This window comes from Lacerta agilis, chromosome 8 (assembly GCF_009819535.1).
Source record: "Lacerta agilis isolate rLacAgi1 chromosome 8, rLacAgi1.pri, whole genome shotgun sequence".
Classification (NCBI taxonomy): domain Eukaryota; kingdom Metazoa; phylum Chordata; class Lepidosauria; order Squamata; family Lacertidae; genus Lacerta; species Lacerta agilis.
The window spans coordinates 82,009,371-82,030,359 of NC_046319.1; the positions used below are offsets into that span (position 1 = coordinate 82,009,371).

Genomic DNA, 20,989 nt, shown 5'->3' on the forward strand with positions numbered 1-20,989 from the left:
TCCACCCAAGGGCCCCGCCCGTGGGAGGCACTCTGCACACGCTCAGAGCCCGCTCGCTCGCGCACCCAAAAGGGAACCCCCGCGCCTCCATCAACCTCCCAGGCCTCTCCAAGGCGGCCGAGCGCACCGCGCGCCCCTTACCGGCCGGCGACCCCGGAGGCCTCCTTCCTCTCCGAGGGCTGGAGGCTCACGGTGAGCCCCGGAACCTCTCCGCCTCCCCAGGCCGCTGGATCTCCGGAAGCCCCGCGCGTCCAGGCTCGCTCGCCCTGCCCCGATCGAGACCGCTTCCTGGGTGGCGTCCGGGAAGCGACGAGAGACGGGAAGGCACCGAGAGCGCGCCGCCTGCCTGCCTGGCGCAGCGCCGCCACCTGCCGCCGGAGGAGACGCAGGAGAAACAGCGGAGCCCTCGGGCGGGCACGCGCCTTGGAGACCTCCTTCGCCCCGCCCAGGCAGCCCAGAAGGACCCAGGAGTCCGAGCTGGCGGCGGACCCTTCCGGAGCGCAGAGCAGCTGGACCATTTCTTGCGCCATCATCTTGGGCTAGAGAGAGCCCGCTTTCTCCCTCCCTACTCGCCACCCCCTCCCGGGAAGCAACCCGAGGGGGGAGCCCCGATCCCCGGTTTGCTCCTCCCACCCACCCCCCTTTTTAAATTCCTTCCTTCCTTCCTAACGCGCGCCACCTTTTCTTTCCATCAAGCGCAAAAGGCCGACGCGCCGTGGCCTTGGGCTTCTTTGCGATGGCAGAGCGGGGCAGAGACCCAAAAAGAGTGGGAGAGGATAAAACTGGAAATGGGACCACGCCCATGCGGGATTTATCTATTTTTATTTCATACAATTCAAAAGCCCTCAAAGCGGTTTGCAAAGAAGACGGAAAAAATCGCCCGTAGGAAAAATTGGGAGAAGATGCCTTGGACTCCAGGGTTGCCCTGCTGCGGGGGACAAGCAGTTCTTGAAATGACCAGGCTGCAAAGTGGCCAGGACTCCTTCCATGCAGACCGAAGGTGTAAATAGGTGAATCAACCAAATTTCTTAAGAGCTAACGGAAGCCTTTTTACTGGGTATCCTAAACCATGAAATCCCAAGAGAAGATAGAACAGTCTTTATGTATGCCACAACAGCAGCAAGAATTTTACTGGCAAAAAACTGGAAGACAGAAGAAATACCAACGATAGAAGAATGGCAAATGAAAATGATGGACTATATGGAGCTTGCTGAACTGACCAGGAAACTCCGAGACCAGAGGGACGACGCGGTGGAGAAAGATTGGAAGAAATTCAAAGCATATTTAAAGAACTATGTTAAGATTAGTATTTAAAAATAAGCAGGAATATTAAATAGGCAGCAGATATAGAAGTTAGATAAGGTGTAGAAATAGATGAAGAAATGTTAAGGTTATTAGACAAGGAAAGATCACCAGTGTATTAACATGAGAATAGAAAAAGGTAAAGAAATTACTAAAGATGATTTTTAAAGAACGCAACTGGAGAGGGCGGGAGGAAGTCAACCCACAATGATAGATATAGAAAAGTGTTTTTTTTTAATTAATTGTTTTGTATTTGGCTGTAATGTTTATTTCTTTTATTGTTGTTTGTACTGTTTGTTTATATTGTTAAAAACCAATAAAAAAAAATTGGGAGGGGGGAATTCTTAAGCCATATTTAGTTGAACCTGGATAGAGCCAGAACACCATCTGGTGCTCCTAGCCCCTTTCTGAAAGTCCCCCCCCCCAAATGCCAGGTTCTGAATATTCTTCAGGTGTTCCCAAAAACATCTCCAGCTATTTGCAAAATATGCAATACAGGCCTTGCAGAGCGGAGAAATTAGTCGCATTACACTGCTTCCTCCTGTTCAGATTGTGCTCTACTAAACAACCCCTAGATCAGTGGTCCTCAAACTTTTTTCCCCTCTGGGCCAAACTTTCAGAATAAAAATTTGCTTGTGCTGCACCAGATTATTTTATTTTTTTAATGGAAAAGAAATACATTGGAAAACTCATCTAGGGTTGTCCTCAGTATCACTTCCGGCTCTTACTTTCATTTTGAAAAGGTACCTATCCATATTATGCAAAGGAAATTATTTTTTTTGATACTATATAACAAGGAAATGTTCATATAGTAAGTTTGTTCTTGGTATGTGCTTTTTGCATGCACACGAAAGCTCATACCAAGAACAAACTTAGTTGGTCTCTAAGGTGCTACTGGAAGGAATATTTTAAATTTTTGTTTTGACTATGGCAGACCAACACGGCTACCTACCTGTAACTCCTTATCCTTCAATCTGCCTCCCCCATTGCGATTCTCTCCTGCCCCAGCCTTTGAGAAATCCTGCCCTAGATCATTTCCACAAGTGCTGCTACCAAGACACATGCTCACCTGATTCTTCTGGCCCAAATGCAGAACTTCACACCTATTTCTGCTGAAGACACGAGTTTTGTTCTGGGTTCTCCAATCCTGCCCGAAGCATCTCGAATGCTGTTCCCGAGTCTTACCAGCTCTCCCTCTCCAATCGGTGCCATCGGGCCAGCTTGACAAGCACCCCCTCCTTCATCCAAGTTTACAAAGCCCTGAACAACTTAGGTGCAGGGTGCCTCAGGGATCACCCGAACCCTTATAGATCCCATCTCAATCACCGAGATCATCCACAGGACTGTTGTTGGGCATTCCCTAAGTTCGCGAGAGTCACTTGACAACAAGAATAAACCCTTTGGTGCTGTTGGCCCAGTCCTGTGTAACTCTCTGCCACCGGAGCTTCAGCAGGTGCCTTCTGTGCCAACTGTTAAAACACCTGCTGAATTCTTTTCTATTCCACCAGGCCTATGCAGGCAATTCAGGACAACATCCTTCCACGATGGTTTACTGACTGTCTGCGTTTAATTTTTTAATGACTTTAGAGGATGGTTTTATTGCTGTATCCCGATTTGATGAATTTTTACGAAAGAGCGGTAGGCAAATATTTCCCGAAATAAGTAAGTACACTTGCCCCAAGGATGTTGCAAGTGGCCCTGATTAACGAGAGAGAGTGGGGGCTCAAGAAGCAAAAAGCTTTATTTTGGGGTGGGTGAGAAAGAGAGCCGCAGTGTGGCGCATTATGTACAGCGGGGTGGGTGGGGGGTGGGAGAGAACAACACAAGAAGGGGAGGCGGAGAACCAAACGTGTGTGAGTCTGCGCCCCGTCCCACCCCAAACGCCAATCATTTCGCAGCAAACAGTTCGGTGGCGGAGGTGGAAGATCGGCAGCCCTCCAATCCGCCTCTTTCGCCGGGAGGATAGGACATTCCCAGAATCCTCTGGGCTTAACTGGGACAAAGCAGCCAGCCAGCCAGCCAGCCAAGAAGGTAAGTACCGCCGTCCCTTCCCAGGTGTCCTCCCCGCAGGAGAGGGGCGAAGTCGACTTCTGAAAGGCCCTGCAGGCCCTCCTCAGTCGCTGTCGCTTCCCTGCTCGCTGGACTCGGACGGGGCCTCGCTGGCACTGGCCTCCCCTTCCTCTTCCTCCTCGTCCTCGTGGTTGGAGTGTTCCTCGCTGCCGCTGTGGAGGGGGCTCTGGCTGCTGCCTCGACGCTGCTGGCGCCGCCCGCCCCCTTCCTCGTCGTCCTCCTCCTCGTCTTCCTCCTCCTCCTCGCTGCCGCTCTCCCCTTCGTCCCGCTGTCCCCCCTCCTGCTCCGAGTCCTCCTCCTCCTCGTCGTCGTCGCTGCCAAAGATCTCCTCCTTGTCCCGGGCCGCCCGCTCGTCCTCCTCGCTCTCCTCGGCCGGAGCCCCCTCGCCTTCGCTGGCCTCCCGCTCGCTCTCGCTGGCCGAGCGACCTTCCTCCTCGTCCTCGCCCTCCTCCGCCTCGCTGGCCTCCTTCTCGCTCTCGCTGCCTTTCTCCGGCTCCTCGTCTAGGGCGGGCGGGAAAGAAAGAGAGAGGTGAGCACACGGGGGGGGGGGGCAGGGAAGGAAAAAAAACGGGGGAAAGCTTGGCTTTTCAGGGAGACCGACTGTGTTTCTTCCGAAGGAGCTGAAGGTGGCAGTACGTGACTCTTTGCCCTCGTTTAATCCCACACAAAAACCCATTGAGGTAGGGGCTAAGAGAGGCAGCGGCCACAGAGTAAGCTTCGTGGCCAAATGGGAGGATTTGAACCCTGCTCTCTCCTCGCCCAACACTCTAGCTAAAGTGGAAGGATGGGCTAGGGCCGCCCCTTCATTTTTATTTTCTAAATTGTTTTTTTTATTAAGTTTTATCTTCAACACAATCATTTTTATCACCAAAAGTATATATAAATCCCTATCCCCCCCCCCCAAAAAACCCCCCAGCCATGACATCCCTCAACTTCCTCTTCTGGTTCTTTAGATATTTACTTCTCCTGCCTGTTTTATTACACCTTCATTTTATAATCTTTTAATTTGACATTGTTACCATCTTTTGCATCATAGTTTTCCATATTACGTCTTGCCCTTTATTATATGCCCATCATTACATCTTGACTTTCGTGCTTGTTCTCTTAATTTTAAGTGTTTACTCAAACCCTGCTAGTGAGTCCGCTTCTTTGCAATACTGCTGTAAACGCAACATATACGGTTCCCATCCCTTTAAACGAAGAAGAAGACGGTGACGATGGAAGGCACCCCCTTTAAGGAACAGGGATGAGGCCACAACAGCTGCGAGAATATTGCTTGCCAAAAATTGGAAAACACAGGACATACCAAAAATAGAAGAATGGCAAATGAAAATGTTGGAATACATGGAGCTGGCCAAAATGACTGGACGAATACGTGACCAGAAGGAGGAGACGAGAGAGCAAGACTGGAGCAATTTTAAAGTGTATTTTAAAAATATATATATATATTGTAATATTTGTTAAGGAGGAAAGTTTTTGGAAGAAATTGAGGCTTAGGTGTGTATTTAGAATTCGAAATAATTAGAAAATAGTAAAGTTAGATAATGATAGAGAAAGAAGTCTATTTAAAAAAATATTGTAATATTTGTTAAGGAGGAAAGTTTTGGGAAGAAATTGAGGCTTAGGTGTGTATTTAGAATTGGAAATAATTAGAAAATAGTAAAGTTAGATGATAGAGAAAGAAGTGTATTTAAAAAATATTGTAATATTTGTTAAGGAGGAAAGTTTTGGGAATAAATTGAGGCTTGGGTGTGTATTTAGAATTGGAAATAATTAGAAAATAGTAAAGTTAGATGATAGAGAAAGAAGTGTATTTAAAAAAATATTGTAATATTTGTTAAGGAGGAAAGTTTTGGGAAGAAATTGAGGCTTAGGTGTGTATTTAGAATTGGAAATAATTAGAAAATAGTAAAGTTAGATAACGATAGAGAAAGAAGTGTATTTTAAAAAATATTGTAATATTTGTTAAGGAGGAAAGTTTTGGGAATAAATTGAGGCTTAGGTGTGTACTTAGAATTGGAAATAATTAGAAAATAGTAAAGTTAGATAATGATAGAGAAAGAAGTGTATTTAAAAAATATTGTAATATTTGTTAAGGAGGAAAGCTTTTGGAAGAAATTGAGGCGTAGGTGTGTTTAGAATTGGAAATAATTAGAAAATAGTAAAGTTAGATAATGATAGAGAAAGAAGTGTATTTAAAAAATATTGTAATATTTGTTAAGGAGGAAAGCTTTTGGAAGAAATTGAGGCTTAGGTGTGCACTTAGAATTGGAAAGAATTAGAAAATAGTAAATTACATAATGATAGAGAAAGAATGTGAATTAGAGGATTAGAAATAAGAATGTTTAAAATGAGATGGAGGACTGCTAAAGATGTATTATAATGAAATCAGCAATGAGGGATTTGAGGAGGTCATGAAACCAAGTGAGAAAGGATAAGAAAGTTTTTATATATGTTTTTAGTAATGAGATATATTTCTTCTTGTAATAGAAAATAAGTTTTATGTGTTTCAAAATGTGAAAATTAATAAAAAAAAAGTTATTGGGGGGGAAGAAACAGGGATGAGGCAACAGCGATGCAGCTGCTTTGGAGTGTCCCACCAGGTGCCCAAAAGCAGGGGGTGTTCTTTAAAGCAGAGGCTGCAAATTTCGCAATGTGGCCGCCTGGCAACACAGGCATCTTCCAGCAGCGAGCAGGGGGAGATTTTGCCAACCCAGTACCTACCTGAGCCCTGGGCCTCTTTGCCCAGGTCCATCTCCTCCTCCTCCTCCTCTTCCGGCTCGTGGTTCTCCAGCTGGGCTTTGCGGGCTTCCTGCAGGGGGACAGAGCTGCGAGTTACGAGGGCATTGGGGGAAAGGAGAAATCCCATCAGCAGGCTTCCAGCAACTCCAATGGCCTTCCTGCCAGGGCTGGAGTCGGAGGCAGGTCACGACAATGAGGTAGGGCTACAATGTCAAGGAAGTTGACTCTATCTCTTGCGGGGGCCCAATTAGTGCCAGCGCCTTCTGTCAGGAGTTTGGGTATAACCTTCGACGCCTCTCTTTCCATGGAGGCGCAGGTTGCAGCCACAGCAAAGGTGGCATTTTTCCATCTCCGCCGTATTATTCAGTTGGCCCCCTACCTCTCTCGCCCTGATCTGGCCACAGTGATCCATGCGACGGTCACCTCCAGACTTGATTATTGTAACTCGCTCTACACGGGGCTGCCCCTGAAGCTGACCCAGAAACTCCAGCGGGTGCAGAATGCCTCTGTGAGGCTCCTTACGGGGTCTTTGCCGCGGGACCATATTCATCCAGTGCTCTACCAGCTGCACTGGCTCCCGGTGGAGTACAGGGTCAGGTTTAAGGTGCTGGTTCTGTCCTTTAAAGCCCTATGCGGCTAAGGACCCTCGTACCTAAGGGACCGCCTCTCCTGGTATGTCCCGGGTAGGACCTTAAGGTCCTCAAATAATAATCTTTTGGAGGTCCCGAGCCACAAGGATGCTAGGTTGGCCTCAACTAGCGCCAGGGCCTTCTCAGTATTGGCCCCGACTTGGTGGAACGGTCTGTCACAAGAGACCAGGGCCCTGCGGGACTCGACATCTTTCCGCAGGGCCTGCAAGACGGAGCTGTTCCACCTGGCCTTTGGGTTGGTTTCTGTTTGATAGTTATGCTATATTCTTTTATTGGTGGGCTATTTGAAAATGAGACTGCAGTTTTAATTTTGAATTTGTATTTTAATCTGTATTTTAAATTGATTGTTTTTATGTTTTGCTGTGATTTTAATTAGTTTTAGCCACCCTGAGCCCGGTTTTTGGCTGGGAAGGGCGGGGTATAAATAAAAAATTATTATTATTATTATTATTATTATTATTATTATTATTATTATTATTATTTCAAGGACACAGCATGCAACTCGAGCAACCCTGAGTTGCCCCTTCAGAGCAGCTGCCAGGACTAATGGTCCCTGCCTTCCACCCCTCCTATCTCTCCTCCTCTCCCGGATGTTTCCCAAGCAGTCTCAAGTTGCATCTGCACACCTCCGGCCTCTGTTCTGCCCTCCTCATTATCTTGCCTGTTCTTGGAGATCAGGGGAGAGGGGAGTTTGTTGCAGGATATCCTGAATAATTCAGCAACCTCTTGGCCCCCTTCCTCTGCTTCAGCCTCAGTGTCTGAACTGCTCCCTGTCACAGGCTCCTCCTGCTCACTAAACCCTGTTGCCCTGTCCGTATCCAGCATCTCCTTCCAATCTCCCTCTGGCCGCTCCGTCAATCCCCGGTTTCCCAGCCTTCCTCCTCTGGGATCTCCCTTGGGGTTTTCCACCACTCCTGGTCATCCAGTCAGTCTCCACCCCCCATCGTTCAGCCCGGACACTGAGGTCCAGCTCCAAGGAGGGCCTTCTGGCGGTTCCCTCCCTGTGAGAAGTGAGGTTGCAGGGAACCAGGCAGAGGGCCTTCTCGGTGGTGGCGCCCGCCCTTCAGATGTCAAGGAAATGAACAACTACTTGACTTTTAGAAGACATCTCAAGGCGGCCCTGTTTAGGAAGCTTTTAATGTTTTATTCTATTTTTAATATTCTGTTGGGAGCCGCCCAGAGTGGCTGGGGAAACCCAGCCAGATGGGCGGGGTATAAATTATTATTATTATTTATTAGGAGCCACTACAGAAAAGGCCCCGTTTTCATGTTGCCACCTGCTGGAGCTCGCACGTAGGAGGCACATGAAGAAGGGCCTCAGATGAGGACCTCAGGGTCCAGGTAGGTTCGTATCGAAAGAGGTGGTCCTTGAGGAATTGTGGTCGTGAGCCATCATTTTGGTCAAAACCAGCACTTTGAATTGGGCCCAGAAAAACTGATTGGCAGCCCGTGCAGTGGAGCCAGGGTTGATTTTGCACGCTCAAACCGCTCCCCCAGGTTCTGGGTTCACTTTGCGTAACCCAGCCAAGACCAGCCAGAGGGTCCAGCACTCTGCCCCCGCGACAGCGGCTAAAGGGATGCCCCTGAGAACCTATCTAGCAAGCAAGGTGGGAAAAGCCTTGTTCTCTCCTGACTCCACCCCCCCCCCCCGGGTATAGACTGCTTCGGAACATGGAGGCTCCACGGAACTGCCATGGCCAAAATGGTTCTTGGAACTAAGGTACCAGTGAGCAGAGGGAACTTCCTTCCCAGGGGCAGACTTTTGTCATCCGTCTCCCATCCCAAGTCCTCCTTTCCAGAGAATTTCGACCAGAAAAGAAGGCCTGGCCTTCATAGATTGAGTTGCACCAGGCCACAGATGCCTAGGACCAAACTGGATTTCCGTATGAGAGCTGGACCATAAAGAAGGCTGATCGCCGAAGAATGGATGCTTTTGAATTCTGGTGCTGGAGTAGACTCTTGAGAGTCCCATGGACTGCAAGAAGATCAAACTTATCCATCCTTGAAGAAATCAGCCCTGAGTGCTCACTGGAAGGACAGATCCTGAAGCTGAGGCTCCAAGACTTTGGCCACCTCATGAGAAGAGAAGACTCCCTGGAAAAGACCCTGATGTTGGGAAAGATGGAGGGCACAAGGAGAAGGGGACGCCAGAGGACGAGATGGTTGGACAGTGTTCTCGAAGCTACCAATATGAGTCTGACCAAACTGCGGGAGGCAGTGGAAGACAGGAGTGCCTGGCGTGCTCTGGTCCAGGGGGTCACGAAGAGTCGGACACGACTGAACGACTGAACAACAACAGTGGTTCGCCTCTCCTCTCTCTAGGAATTGGTTCTAATTCCGTCAATTTTCCAGTCAGCATCCGGCAAGCTCCAATGGCCGGAGCGGGGCAGTGAGATAAGGTGGAATCTGAGAGCCAGGATTCCTGGGTCCCCTCCTCCCGCCGTCAAGGGGGTTTCTCTACGCCAGCCTTACCTGCGCCTCCAGCTCCTTCTCGTTCATATCTCGGTGCTTCACCACCAGAACGGCGTTGGTTCCCGACTGCACCCCGGCCTTGGCTCGCCGTTTGCTCAGCCGCACTCTGCGACGGGAAGGGAGAGGTTAAGGAGGGAGCAGGGACCCGACTCCCTCTGTGCATACACACACGCCCCGGCGGCAGGATACAGCCCTCGCGTGCCAGTGGTGCGTGGCACAAAATTGGCAAGGGTCTGGTTGCATGCAGGAACACCTGCGCCGCTTAGCGGGGTCACAGTGGCGATCAGCAGAGGGAACACAATGGGGAGGCCCTTATTTCATAAATTCAAAGTATTGGACGGGGTCCCCAAAGGTCATCCAGCCCACCCCCTGCCGTACAGCTGGGATGCAACATGTGCCAAGGGGGAAGGACTCAGGTAGGGAAGGTGGGGGGGGAGACATAAGAAGAGTCTGCTGAATCAGGCTCCAGCTAGTCTCACAGTGGCCAAATAACCCAGAAGTCAAGATAGACTGCCTCTGGACCTGGAGGTTCCATGAGATCCTAACATGCCCGTTATGGGAAACCCGCAAGCAGGATTTGAGTGCAAGATCAAATCTCCCCTTGTGCCGTTTCCAGAAACTGGCATTCAGAAGCATTTACCGCCTCTGGCCAGGGAGGCAGAGGAGATAGCTATCGTGGCATGTAGCCACCGATATCTTTCTCTTCCTTCATAATCTGATTTTGTTTTGCTTTTGTCCTTGTTTTCGCCATCTATTTTGTGCTTCTGTTTTGCATTTTTACACGGCGAACTGCCCAGAGATCTTCAGCCGAAAGGCAGTACACAAAGGGAGCAAACAAAGGAACAAGGAAAGAAATGCCTAATCCTCATTTAGAACAGTCTACGTTGGCAGCCATCCCTGCCTCCTGTGGCAGGGAGTTCCATAGTTTAACCATGTGCTCAGCGGAGAAAGGAAAAAGCCGGCCCTGACACCACCACCACCACCACCGTGCCCCCCCCCATAGCCCCAGACCCTTTTACCTGGAGGCCCCCCTGGCCACCAGCACACTTGCCCCACCCTCCCAAAAAGGTTTCTCCCTCCGCCTCACCTGGTCTCCAGTTCGTTGTAATAGACCCCGTCTCCCTCCCGGAAGATGAAGAAGTAGTTTTCCTCGTAGCCCTTGCTGGCTTTGTTCTTGACGTTCCAGTTGTATTCTCGGGCGATCTTGTACTCGTACCTGGGAGGGGAGGGACAGGAAGAAAAGGGTGAGGGCTTTGCAGCAGCCCCATATTCATTCAGAGGTGTTTTCCCCGCCCCCTTCCAAAAATCCCATCGGCCGGGAGGGCCAACAGTTCTAGCCACGCTCTCTCAAAATATAATCACACAGCTGTCATCTACAGTGGTGCCTCGCAAGACGAAATTAATTTGTTCCGCGAGTCGTTTGGTATTGTGAAAATTTCGTCTGGCTGTAGTAGTACTGTAGTCATAAAGTAAGCCATACAGTACAGTAGCAGTTCTGCAGTGAGCTTGGGTTCCATGATCACTGCAGATGGTGACAGCAGTCACGAAATTAGAAGACGCCTGCTTCTTGGGAGAAAAGCGATGACGAACCTAGAAAGCATCTTAAAAAGCAAAGACATCACCTTGCCGACAAAGGTCCGTATAGTTAAAGCTATGGTCTTCCCAGTAGTAATGTACGGAAGTGAGAGCTGGACCATAAAGAAGACTGATCGCCGAAGAATGGATGCTTTTGAATTATGGTGCTGGAGGAGACTCTTGAGAGTCCCATGGACTGCAAGAAGATCAAACCTATCCATTCTTAAAGAAATCAGCCCTTAGTGCTCACTGGAAGGACAGATCCTGAACCTGAGGCTCCAGTACTTTGGCCACCTCATGAGAAGAGAAGACTCCCTAGAAAAGACCCTGATGTTGGGAAAGATGGAGGGCACAAGGAGAAGGGGACGACAGAGGATGAGATGGTTGGACAGGGTTCTCGAAGCTACCAACATGAGTTTGGCCAAACTGCCAGAGGCAGTGGAGGATAGGCGTGCCTGGCGTGCTCTGGTCCATGGGGTCACGAAGAGTCGGACACGACTGAACGACTGAACAAGAACACAGTAGCAGTTCCCCCCCCCCCCACACACACATTTGAGAGAAATAAGCCATAGTGATAGGAGCGAAGGACAGTCCCTGCGTCCTCTCTTTCTCTCCCCGCACTCGCTGGAGAATGCGCTCCTCCTCCCCTCCTGCCCATCAGCTGTGAGGCGCAGAACGGGCAATCCACCCATTGTCGCCTCAGCGGCCCCTTCTCCCACGTGTCCCGATTGCTGTCTCCTTGCTTTTACCGAAGGCATAAAGCAGCCTTTTAAAACCCCTGCTGCAGTGGAGGCCTTTTCCCTTCTCGCTGTTTGCGAGCTGCTAAACTCACAAAAATTAACATTTTGTGGCTAAAGGATCCCAGTATCACACCCCACTTTCCTGCTGGCTCAATTGCTCCTTAATTGCTACCGTTTACCAAGTCAGCAATCTTCTTTTCTATCTCTCAGCATTTTCTGCCTTCGTTTTCGCCTAGCGAAGCACGACCATTTCACCTAGCGAGTTTTTCGTTGTGCGAGGCATTCATCTTGTGAGGTACCACTGTATAGTCCAACCCTTCCCCCCCCCCCACAAAATGCAGGAATCACACCTGAATCCCCGAAGAACGGCCACCCAAACTTCTTTAAAAACCTCCAGGGAGGGAGAGTCAGAGGCCGTTCCTCTGTTGAACAGCCCTTGCTGTCAGAAAGTCCTCCCCAAATGTTCAGTCGGGATTTCCTTTCTCGTAAACCTGAAGCCATCGGGTTCGAGCCCTACCCTCCGGAGCAGGAGAAAACAAGTCGCCGCGTGCAAAAAGGTAGTGTGTCAGGGAGACGGCTCGGGCAGGAAACACGCCTGACATGTTGGTTTTCCAAGTGTGGGGATTTTTTTTTTTTTTAAGGTCTCCCCCGTATGGTTTTGCTTTCTTAACCAGAAAACCCGCGCGCCCTCCCAGTTGGCACACGTACACGTCCTCGGGAGCGTAGTCCATCTCTTCGTCTTGGTCCCGTTTGCGTTTCCGCATCGTGTCGTCCACAGGGAGGAAGTAGGCCACAAACTGGTTCCCTTCCTCGTCCATCATTCCCCTGCAATTGGGGGGGAGGGAGAGAGAGAGGAAGGAAGGTTATCTCCTGCATGGAATCCAGTAGCAAACCAGTTTGTCATGGAGAGTCTGGAGCTTGGTGGCAAGACACCTGCCCGGCATGTGGGTCCAACCCCCCGCACAGCTTCTCCAAGTGGGGGGCTTGGAAGGACCCCTGCCCGGAACCCACAAAGAGAGCGGCATTTCCGTACCTGATCATGGCCTGGGACATCATCTCGAGGGCGGCCGACCCACTGGTGTCCTTGGGCGCCGGGTCAGAGTCGAAGATGACCTGGGCGCAGGGATTGATCCACATCTGGCGGAAGAAGAGCGGCTTACGGCACGGGAAAGAACCCTCCAGAAATGGCACACAGCTGGCAGGGCCTGCTTAGAAGGGCCTCATCCCCACCCCTCCAGGATTCGCCCCAAACGGGTCTGGCTGCGTAGTCCAGGGAGTAGAGAGGAGGCGCCTCCGTGTGCAAAAATGGGGAGTGGGTGCGAGAAGACCAGGGCAAGAAGGGGCTCTGTGACTACCGTATTTTTCGCTCCATAGGGCACACTGGACCATAGGGCGCACCTCGTTTTTAGAGGAGGAAACCCAGGAAAAATTTTTTTCCTGATTTTCCTCCTCTAAAAGCCCTGTTTTTTTGAGGATCAGCTAAAAGTTTTGCAGCTTTTTTTGCAAAGGGAAAAGCCCTGGTTTTTTTTGAGGATCAGCTAAAAGTTTTGCAGCTTTTTTGCAAAGGGAAAAGCCCTGTTTTTTTGAGGATCAGCTAATTTTTTGCAACTTTTTTTGCAAAGGGGGAAAAGCAAAGCTCCTTTTGCAAAGGGGGAAAAGCCAAGAGGAAAAGCCCCATTTTTATGGGGTTCAACTCACATTTCTGCAGCTTCTAAAGGAAAGGGAGCCTTTTCTACAGTTTCCCTTCCAGAGGAAGGGAAAGGAGAATGTTAGCCGCTTTGAGACTCCTTCGGGTAGTGATAAAGCGGGATATCAAATCCAAACTCTTCTTCTTCTTAAAGGACTCTACTACTTGATGCCCTAAGCAAGTGCTTGTTTCGCTCAGTGGTCCGTTCATCTTTGCCAAGAGCCCACCACCCCTCTAATCTCGCTCTCCCTGCCTCCGGACCCTTCGCAAATGAACAGGAAAAGGAAGCTTCATAATCGAAAAACCATAGGAACCGAGCAGACAGGGAGAGGCCTAGTGGCGAGAGCAGGGCTGCGGTATACAAAGCCCCAAACATCTTAGATCCAACTGCCCCTCCCCCCGATCTCACCTTGAAGTCAGGGAAGACGGGCATAACCTCCACAGGCGTGACCCGAGGCTTGCTGTAGTGCTGAGCAATCTGGAGGCAGAATTTGGAAGTGAGAAATGCGGGCGAGGCCAGTGGCAGCGAGGACATCAACAAGCTTCTCAGAGCTGCGCCCCCAAACCCCCGAAAAGCATTGTCCTCCCAAAGGTACACAGCAAATATATTTATGCTGGGCCCCCCCACCTCTGCATTTCCTGGCCAGGTGGGCAGCTTTGAGCTCTAAGTATTGTGTTTTAATGCTTAACCCGCCCTGGAACCTCAGGGTGAAGGGTAGGTAATGAATCCATCAGTTCATCATCAATCATCACAGGGACGTACCCAGGATCAAAACTAGGGGGTGGGCAAGCCATGGTCATTTCAGGTACAAAAACAGCTTCAAAAAACAGAAAAACTTTCCCTCCCAAACAGAAAGCCCCAAATGGCTGAAAAACTCAGTTTCCCAGGATCCTCGCAAAGGATCATGCAAGGGAACTCAGTTTCCCAAGCTCCCTTGCAACAATGAATCCCGGCAAATTCAGAAACTGTTCCTCTCTTGCCAGCACGATGTAGCGTGGATGCAAAAAGCAGGCAGACGAGGAAGGATGAGAACCCAGGCTAAGACCATGGTCAGCCCTCGGATTCGCCCCCTGACACTGCCCAAAAGTCTCAGCCTGCGTCCCCGTTTGACCAAGCAGGGTGCAGGCTAGGATCCGGTCTCTGATAGGCACGCCAGCTCTTTGTCGGCATGAGGGAGCGGGAAACAGCCGGCGCAACACACACACACACACACACACAGTGGCCAACTGTGCCTCGGCAAGAGGGCAAGAGCTCAATTGTTATTGAGATTTTGGAAGGGGGGAGAAAGACCAGTTGTTGAGGGTTTTTTTCAGGAGAGCTTTTTTTCCCCTTTAGGCTTCCGATAACCATTTAACCCCCGGGTACGCCCATGAATCACCATCCCCTTTACAAAGGTGCAACAGTGAGAGGACAGCGGTACCACCCCGGGCAGCTCACCGACTTCTGAGCATCCTCGAAGGTCTTCTCGATGGCCGCAATCTGGCTATCTCTGTCCTTGTAGATCTCCTCCTCTGTGAACTGTTGTTTGACGGACACGCCAATCCTGAGTGAGAACCAGGTAAGAAATGCGTATCAGAAAGGAGTCCTTCACCCAGGTAAAGGAAGACCACAGCGGTCCTTGGGAGGAACTTTGGGGAACGGGCTGAAACAGATCTCTCCGGAGGCTTTGAAGGCCTGGTCCAGAAACCCAAAGATTCATCACAGTCATCACTGTGTTGTTGGGGTTTTTTTATGCTGAAACAGCAGCTTTTAAAAATATATTTAATTTCTACTCACTTAACCTCTGGCTTCTCATTGGAGACGCCGTAGCGGTTGAACTCTGTGGAGATGTATTCGGTCTTCCTCATCCATGGCACCACTTTGGCATGCTGCTGGGATCTGCAAAGAAAGAGAGAGATTTTTTTTCCCCTTTAAGGAAGAATCCACGTGGGTCTCTTCTCTCCCTACAGAGGCATTTCCGAGTCCTGCAAGCCTCCAATTCCCACAGCCACGTTCCTAGCCCTCAAGATGGTCTGCAACACCTGTGAGAAAGACCTAGGAAGGAAACGCTGCTGCGTTATCCTTCGCCACTCCTACTGGCAACAGAAACGTACAACTTGCTTCATTTCAATCACTGAGCTGCTTCATAGGACTTCTTGGCAGTGAAGAGCCCTCCTGCTGTGCAACGGGTTAGTGCAACTGGCTGTTAACCAGAAGGTTGGTGGTTAAAGCCCAGTCAGGGACGTCTGTGGGCAGAATTCCTGCATTGCAGGGGGTTGGGCTGGATGACCCCCGGGGGTCCCTTCCAACTCTAGAATTCTATGATTCTAAGAGTATTTTCCCCGCCTAAGATGTAAGTTCCAAATACTGACTCCTGCTTTAACACAAGCATTATTTAAAACGTATTTAGCACCAAGGTGCTTTTCAGAAAATGAGGCCCACTGCACTGATCTGCATTTACGTGGGCAGAAGCTCTGGAACTGGGGAGAGTGGCCGACCCATAACTGATGAACAGCACAAGATGGGGGAGGGCAGAAGAGTTGTGCAGCTCCCCCAGAGGGTGAAAGGGAAGCTGAGGAGAAGGGAGTTCCGGGAAGGTAGCTCCAAACCAGGAAAGCAGCTTACATGGGAGAGATGCTCCTGAAACAGGGAACGGCTTGGCCGGTGTGGTAGCAAGAGCATCGGCCGAAGACCTGGGAGAGACCAGGGCTCAAATGGCCACTTGGCCAAGCTCACCGGGGGACCTTGGGGGCCAGTCGCTGCCTCTCGGCCTCACCTACCTCGCAGGGTTGTGGTGAGGAGGGGGAGAACCACGTACGCCAGCTTGAGCTCCTTGGAGAACAAGGTGGGATATACAGGTGAAACTCAAAAAAATAGAGTATCGTGGAAAAGTTCATTTATTTCAGGTGTTATGGATTGAGTAGCTGCTGCACCTTTTCACAATACAGTGGTACCTCTGGTTAAGTACTTAATTCGTTCCGGAGGTCCGTTCTTAACCTGAAAATGTTCTTAACCTGAAGCACCACTTTAGCTAATGGGGCCTCCCGCTGCCGCTGCACTGCCAAAGCACGATTTCTGTTCTTATCCTGAAGCAAAGTTCTTAACCTGAAGCGTTACTTCTGGGTTAGCGGAGTTCTTAACCTGAAGCGTATGTAAACCGAGTTACCACTGTATTCTAATTGTCTGAGATTGTGAATTTGGGGTTTTCATCAGCTGTACGCCACAATCATCACAATGATCACAAATAGAGGCTTGACATATCTCGCTTTGCATGTCACGAGTCTATCTCATATATTAGTTTCACCTTTTAAGTTGAATTACTGAATGAATCCTAGAATCCTAGAGTTGGAAGAGACCCCAAGGGCCATCCAGTCCAACCCCCTGCCAAGCAGGAAACACCATCCAAGCATTCCTGACAGTTTCACCTTTTAAGTTGAATTACTGAAAGAAACGAGCTTTTCCACGATATTCTAATTTTTCGAGTTTCACCTGTAAAGGCAAAGAAGAAGGGAGGAGGAGAGCAGTAACCCAAGGGAGATGATGATGATGGCCTGAAGATTCAAGAGGGCGAGGGACATTTGGGGTCTCGGGACACAACGGAGAGTAGAACAGGGTTTTCTCGCAGGCGTCTGCAGTCGGAGGAGTGCCTTGGGGTTTAGAATCCCGGCCCAGGTGAAAAGCACTACCTCTTGGAACTGGTTGGCGCTTGGATCTCCTCCTCCAGCAACTTCTCGTCGGCAGGATCTAGAAGAACTGCAAGAATTCAAAGAAGGTGCAGCAGTGGTTAGAGGCCGCAGGTTGTTACCCTTTATTTACACACCTAGCCTTCTCTGGGTATTTCAGCCAAATCCCTGGCAACCGTCTCTGGCCAGACTTATCAGCAATCGCCTGGGAAGACTTCCTGGAGTTCTGATTGCTGCCTTCAGCACATCCATGACAGCCTGATACACAGTCACATTAAGATGTACCAATCGTAGGCAATTAAAGTGGGTTTTTTTTTTGCCATGAACATCAACCCAGGCCTTGTGGGGAATTCCTTGTAGACAACCGCAGTGACTGGAGACAGTCAGCTCATGTAATGACCACAACAGAAATGACCGCTGGGAGAAGCGAAGAGAGAAGAAATTCTGCAGCAGCACAACTGGATGCCTTTGTCACCCCAGCTGCAACAAAACATGTCTCTCCCATATCGTTCTCTGCAGCCAAAGTAGGTGCTCTAGGTAACTCTTGACTCCACTCCTCTATTGCCTCCCGAAACAGACGGATGCCAACCATGTTTAAAAATCGGCATCCTAATCCACAACCTATCTGTGTGTTACATCAAGCTGGTTGTGCAATGGGAATCCAAGATGTTTCAGTCACATCTCCACAATCAGAACCCACAACTGCTGTGCGCGGTTATTAAAAAGGTAAAAAAAGGCGATGGACCCCTGGACGGTCAAGTCCAGTCAAAGGCGACTGTGGGGTAGCGGCACTCATCTCGCTTTCAGGCCAAGGGAGCCGGCGTTTGTCCGCAGACAGCTTTCTGGGTCATGTGGCCAGCAGGACTAAACCGCTTCTGGCAACAGGACACCGTGACATGGAAACGCCGTTTATCTTCCCGCTGGAGCGGTACCTATTTATCTACTTGCACTGGTGTGCTTTCGAACTGCTAGGTTGGCAGGAGTTGGACAGAGCAACGGGAGTTCACCCCGCCATGGGGATTCGAACCGCCGACCTTCTGATCAGCAAGCCCAAGAGGCTGTGTGGTTTAGACCACAGCACCACCCGCATCCTGCACGGTTATTAACATTTCCCGGTCCCGCGACTCCTCTCACCGTTTGGGTCGATGCGATATGTATCGGGGTTGATTAGATCTATGGTGACCCCCAGGTCAGGCTCAGTCAGGAGGTCATGTTTGTGCTGCTTCTCGAGAGAGGTGGCTTTGTACTGTACAAACCTGGAAGGTGACAGCAGCAAGAGGCAAGTCAAACAGCAGAAAATCATAAGCAGAATTTCAAAGGACAATAATTATTTCAAAATATATAAGGACAAGCATTTTCCCATTTGCATGGGTATGTCATGGAAAATTCTTGCACTGTTCTCCAGCTAAAGGGCAGTTCTAATTATGAGTTTTAATCTGCAAAAAATGTGCCTCTGAACACCAACTTAGGGGGGCATTCTCTTTTCTCTGTGATATACAGGAGAGAATATGAACCGGCAATATGCTGTTTCCACAAAAATAATCAGGCTTTAAATCGGCAAAATGCTGAATGGATCCATAAATGATGCCTAAAGCAGCTAACAGTAAACTAACTGAAAGAATAATAAAATATGGCAATATATAAATGTGAGCAGATAAGAGAGATTTTGTAAAATAAAAAAACTATATTAGCAACTAATGACTGCCCATTCACTTTAGTTTTCTTTTTCTTTTTTCACATAATTTTTATTAAGTTTTCTCATAATTATACTTTAAACAAAAGATATATGACATTTATAAATTATAAATGTATACAAAAATTTATATCACAGAAAAAATACTCTTATGCTTATATCATGTAAATAGCTTATACAGTTTGTAAAAAATAATTAATTCTTTTTTTAAAAAAAAAAAAACCAAAACCAACTTCCCCCCTTCTGCTTCCCCCGTTCTTCTTCTGTTTTCTTATGTCGCCTGTTTCCACGGATATATGCTTCTTTATTGCAATTATCATCTGTCGCATGTTATCAACTTAGTCCGATATTATAAAGCCATTCCTTCAAAATTATCTTATATTATTGAAAAAACATTATCTTATATTGTCAAACAACTTTCTTGTATATATAACAATACTAAATAATGTACTCATATTCCATTTGTATCTTTTCCCTCTTAATGTTATTTTATAACCTCTTTAATTTTCCAATAAAGAATTTTTTTGATTAACTATGAGATCTGTGTTTTCCTTTCATTTTCTATATTCCATACAACTTATTCAAATACACCTTAAATTTACCCCATTCTTTTCCAAAAGTTTCACCTCCTTGTTGCCTAATCTTTGATGTTACATTCACTTTAGTTTTCTCTGTGTAACTTTTCACATAAGCATTGCACATCTTCTATGATTCTATTTTTACATGCAAACTTAAGAGGTCATGTTACAGGTGGGTAGCCGTGTTGGTCTGCCATAGTCAAAACAAAATCGAAAATTCTTTCTAGTAGCACCTTAGAGACCAACTGAGTTTGTTCCTGGTATGAGCTTTCGTGTATCTGAAGAAGTGTGCATGCACACGAAAGCTCATACCAGGAACAAACTCAGTTGGTCTCTAAGGTGCTACTAGAAAGAATTTTCGATTTTGTTTTAAGAGGTCATATCCATTTGACGCTTTGCAGCCTGATAACCTGCAGATATAACTCCAGAATTAACTCGCCATGCACTGCAGAATTAAATCGCCATGCACTGCAGAAAATGTCAGCCCCACATCTGAGCCTCTCCCTGCTCACCTGTTCTGGTCGAATGGGTATGTGATGAACTTGGGGTCAAAGGGGATATCGGGGAGACTGTTGCAATACTTGACACGGCAGACCACCCCCGACCTGCAAAGGGAAAGGAGAGAGAGAGAGAGAGAGAGAGGTGAGACCACTTGCCACGCTCCAAGCAAGAGGTGAGGGATGGCGAGGGGGTGATCCTTACCTCTCAGGAAGCGTCCGGTGGGAGTTGGGCCTGAGGGAAAAAAGAGACAGGGTTACTGATACTTTAGCACAGAGATGCCGGCGCCTAAGAAATGAGACTTGGTGGAATGGTTTAGTCAGAATCTCCTTTTGAATTCATTGGTTCAGAGCAGGAGAAAACAAGTTTGTACTACCTCCCAGGTGTCGGCGCTTAAGATATTTGAAGATGGCCATAATATCTCCTCTCGGCCTCCTCTTTTCTAAGCTAAACCTACCCAGCTCCTTCGACCATTCCTCATCAGGCTTGGTTTCCAGACCCTTGGTCGTCTTGGTCGCCCTCCCCTCCACACCTTCCAGCTTTTGTCCATATTATGAGTAGCATTATTCATTACCGGTCTTTCACCCCAAGGTCCCAAGGCGGTTTTCAGCACCAAAACACAGCATTAATAAAAATTTATTAATTTTCCATAACAAACAAATAAAACACCAACATTAACCCAACACCTAACTGAAAATAGACAAATACAAATATACCAATAATTCTTCTTCTTGTACCAAAAAAAAATTTCTTGTTCGAATCTTGGCTCAGACACAGCATTAAAAGCAGCTTTTAAGACGAGTTTTAAAAATATATGCGGGAGCTACCTAAATGCTATTCTTACTTTCTATTTACTGCTTTATTCCTCACTTTATTTATCAGTTTTTAACGGAAGCGACTTAAGAACAAGCGCAGGCGACCAAGTTGCCCAGCCTGGCCTTTCCTTCCACTGCGAGCACCAAGGCGGCTGGCAGAGGGACCCAGGAGTCCGGGCTCGGCCCCTCCCCCTCTCCTTGGCGGGGCGGGGGGGGGTAGAGGGAGCAGGAGACCCCTCCCCACTTTCCTCCCCCATTCCCCCCCTCCCCTCTTCCACGGGGGACCCAGGCGTCCGGGAGAGGGGAGTGACGTCACCCGTACCTGTGCCCGGGCTCTTCCCGCTGCGCCTGAGTCTGGATAGTGGGCGCCATCGCGAGCCCCCCCACCTCAGGAGCAACAGGCTACGCCAGTCAACGGGGGCGGGGCTTAATAATCCCACCTTTCCGCCGCGGAGCCCGCTGGGAAATGTAGTTCGGGCTTCTACGTCAAGCCACTTCCGGCCA

At 48.8% G+C, this 20,989-nt stretch overlaps 1 protein-coding gene across 1 annotated transcript; it reads right to left on the bottom strand.

Moving 5' to 3' along the window:
* Nucleotides 1-3,362: 3,362 nt before the first annotated feature.
* PAF1 (PAF1 homolog, Paf1/RNA polymerase II complex component) lies at nt 3,363-20,894 on the bottom strand. Its single transcript, XM_033158601.1, has 14 exons — nt 20,808-20,894; nt 19,875-19,904; nt 19,685-19,777; nt 18,036-18,157; nt 16,905-16,971; nt 15,016-15,117; nt 14,677-14,782; nt 13,648-13,716; nt 12,585-12,688; nt 12,260-12,376; nt 10,324-10,452; nt 9,237-9,342; nt 6,097-6,184; nt 3,363-3,873 (listed from the first exon to the last, which is right to left on the bottom strand). Exons 1-14 carry the CDS (start codon nt 20,855-20,857, stop codon nt 3,416-3,418), a joined length of 1,641 nt encoding a protein of 546 aa, XP_033014492.1. The 5' UTR covers nt 20,858-20,894; the 3' UTR covers nt 3,363-3,415.
* Nucleotides 20,895-20,989: the final 95 nt, after the last annotated feature.